We start from the raw sequence: 3,102 nt of genomic DNA, 5'->3' as shown, positions 1-3,102 counted from the left end.
TTTGAACTATATGGATATGGTCTTACTGTAAGACGTATTCTGTTTGAGCTCATTTATTGACATGTACACTTAGATCTATAATATGTTTTTTTTTCATCCCTAAATTTGGATATTGTGTATTCTGCATTTGTAAATTTTGTATTTATAAGTCTGAGAGAATATAACAAAAGCTAAAGTTAGTATCCGGTTTAATGGTTACATTTTAACTTGAAGGTGATGCTTCTACATTATTTTACTGTGTCATGGTTACATGCAAATATGCGTGGTTATCTTAAACTAAACCAACTGCAAAAAGTGATGTAGTTGAAAGAAGGACTCTGGAAGGACTGCAGTGGGTAAGTAACTGTTCATATCTAACTAAACATTATAATTTGTAGCAACCAAATTTTACCAACTTTTGCCCAACTCAAAATTTGTGTCTGATCTGTCAAACAATTGCAAGTAAGCACACATGGATGTATATACACTGTATATGGAATGCAGTAAAAGTTACTTAATAGTTGTAAAATGCTATATTCAGATAGATTAAGATGGATGAAACACTTTAAGATAGTTTTTCAAGCTTTAAGCTGCATAGTTGTATATAAACATGGCTAAACAATTTTCTTGTTTCTAACAACCCAATGGTGTGTCACGATCCTGGGTCTTTTGACCAGGCGTTTTGAGTTTAAGTTTATTTGGAGGTTTATGGTTTATGTTTAAGTTCACTGGGTTTTCTAAGTTCATTTGTTTTTTAACTTCCCCCTTGTGTTTTCAACCCCTGTGTTAAGTCCCCCTTTGTCCTTTATGTGTTTCATGTCTTTTGTTGTCAAGTTCATGTTGTCATGTCTGCGTTTCATCATGTTTCCTGTTTTATTTTGAAGAGGTCCTGTGTTCCTGTGTTGTGTTTAGTTTTACGGTTCCCCTGTGATGATGTTCTGTGTCAGCTGTTTCTTTTCCCCATGTGTTCCCACTTCCCTCATTATCCTCCTGTATGTATTTAGTCCGTGTGTTTCCAGTCATTACTTGTCAGGTTGTTTGCTAGTCCACGTCGTGTTTCCAGGTATCCATGCAAGGTCTTCATGTTCAAGGTTTTTTCATGTTTTAATTTTAGTTCACCCAGTTAAGGTTATTCTTTAGTTTCACACATGACGTTTGTTTGTATCTATTTTTGCCAGCCTTAATAAATGGCTCGTTTTTTGTTAATCCACGTTACGTTTCACATTCTGTTTTGGTCTGCACTTCAGTCCTTTTTTTTTACTATACATACAGTCTGCCTCAGCCATACTGTGACATGGTGTAAATTCTAATTACATAAAGGGTTAAATATCCTTATCAGTAGTGATGGGCAGATGAAGCCCCATGAAGCACTGAAGCTTTTCATCCAATTGGTTCACCCCAACGCGAAGCTTCATGAAGCTTCATTTGCTCTAGTAGGACACCTACTGGACGTAAAAATAATAGCTGGCATGAATTTGAAGAGTGTGGCCTTTTGCACACAGCCTGTAAATGTCAACAACAAAAGGAGTGTGTAAAACATGTATATTGTAGTGATGGCAGTATACTGTGTATATTTATACTGGCAGTATGGGAAATGATTATTTGGAAATGCTTGAAATGGAAATGATCATTTACTGTGAGGTGAGGTGTGGTTGGGGTGTGGACAGTGGTTGTGCTTTTGTAACGTTGAGGTATGGACAGCTACACACTCCTGCCTGTTCACATTTTATTCTGTAAAAACTAAATTTTCACTGCTTTTATGACCTTTTTAGTGGGGAGAACATAGCTAGGATTTAATGATTTAACAAATCTTTTGAATCCTTTGTCCTCCACAATGCTAAATGGCTGGGAGTCCTCAATCACCATGCTGACCAGGTCTTCATCTATTTGAGATTGTTCTCCTGAGGAAAGACAATAAAGACAAAGCACAGATATAAATATCACACACGTAACTTATAACAGTTGTATAATATTGTTATATCATTTAGTAACATTACTGCATGCTATATTATCATGGCATTTGATGGCTCACCTGGTCTTGCTCCACAATCGGTGTTCCCCTTATTCTCATGCAAAGCTCTGTAGTGCCTAAGCATGGATGAGGTGTTGCTGTTATATCCCAGCTCCCTGGCACATAGCAAACACTTCACCTTGTACAAAAGTCAAGACAGCTCAACATAAATTGTATTGCACCATCAGTATCATGAAAATACATCTTCTGTAGAAATACCTTGTTGGGAGGAATAAGATCAAAATGTTCCCACACAGGGGAGGACATCCTCCTCTTCTTAGCTGGCTCCATTCTCTCCTGACTTTCTCTCCTCACTCTCATAAACCTCCAAACGGTCTCCAAACTCTCACTAACCGCAACTCTCCATCAAACACCCACATTTTGAATGAAGTCTGAGGGGTTTATATTGCTGTCATATCTCGCGGCAAAGTTCGAACCACTTCATGAACCAGTCACGTGGTACAGCCGGGCAGCGAGGCTTCGGACGTCATCATTTTCAGCTCCTCCCATAAATGAAGCAAGCCTCGATACGCGCTTCGCGGAAACGCCCCCTCCATTACTCGACACACGCTCCGAAGCCTCGATACAGAACGTCCCATCACTACTTATCAGAAATGCTTTGAGATATATATATAGATATATATATATATCTCCCTTTTCTGAAATAAATATTTGCCTATTTCTAAAATTTAAAAAAAGGAATTTATTTGTTTTTCAGAATCCAGAATGTGTTTTCTGTAGAATGAATTCTGCTTTAAACACCCATTTGGTGCTGTTATTGATGGTGTTTGCCCAACTACCTTCTTCCTTTACTAAAGGTAACTAAATGAATCCACAAAGTTATCTTGAAGCATTTTGTTTGTAAAGGCAAATATGAATGTCAGTCGCAGTTTTTAGATTCGTTTCATTTGCAAAGCAGTGGCTACCAGGCCACTGTTATCACATTCCACTGTTCTCATATTTAATTTTAAATCTTCAAAGATAACTATTCATGATCGCACACTTTCTGTCACCCAACTCTAACTCTACAGTCTCTAAACCAAAAAAAAAAATTATTATTTTTCTTTCTCCTGTCTCAGGTACCATTCAGGTAATTGGTTCATCTCACCCAA

The 3,102-nt window shown here is 37.5% G+C and overlaps 1 protein-coding gene across 1 annotated transcript; it reads right to left on the bottom strand.

Annotated features, from left to right (window-relative positions):
- Nucleotides 1-1,415: 1,415 nt before the first annotated feature.
- LOC308411781 (uncharacterized protein) lies at nt 1,416-2,593 on the bottom strand. Its single transcript, XM_080905811.1, has 3 exons — nt 2,210-2,593; nt 2,012-2,129; nt 1,416-1,880 (listed from the first exon to the last, which is right to left on the bottom strand). Exons 1-3 carry the CDS (start codon nt 2,309-2,311, stop codon nt 1,720-1,722), a joined length of 381 nt encoding a protein of 126 aa, XP_080761937.1. The 5' UTR covers nt 2,312-2,593; the 3' UTR covers nt 1,416-1,719.
- Nucleotides 2,594-3,102: the final 509 nt, after the last annotated feature.

The sequence above is a fragment of the Rhamphochromis sp. 'chilingali' genome, assembly GCF_963969265.1.
Source record: "Rhamphochromis sp. 'chilingali' genome assembly, chromosome: 1".
Lineage (NCBI taxonomy): Eukaryota > Metazoa > Chordata > Actinopteri > Cichliformes > Cichlidae > Rhamphochromis > Rhamphochromis sp. 'chilingali'.
The sequence above is the reverse complement of the archived record's forward strand: the minus strand, read 5'-3'. Positions and strand labels throughout refer to the sequence as shown.

What these genes read in the sequence shown, in the direction of transcription:
- LOC308411781 (XM_080905811.1), bottom strand. Translation starts at nt 2,311, where the DNA reads ATGAGAGTGAGGAGAGAAAGTCAGGAGAGAATGGAGCCAGCTAAGAAG. An exon ending in ATCTTATTCCTCCCAACAAG is followed by an intron (nt 2,130 to 2,209) that starts GTATTTCTACAG and finishes CTTTTGTACAAG; the next exon opens with GTGAAGTGTTTGCTATGTGC. An exon ending in CGATTGTGGAGCAAGACCAG is followed by an intron (nt 1,881 to 2,011) that starts GTGAGCCATCAA and finishes GTCTTTCCTCAG; the next exon opens with GAGAACAATCTCAAATAGAT.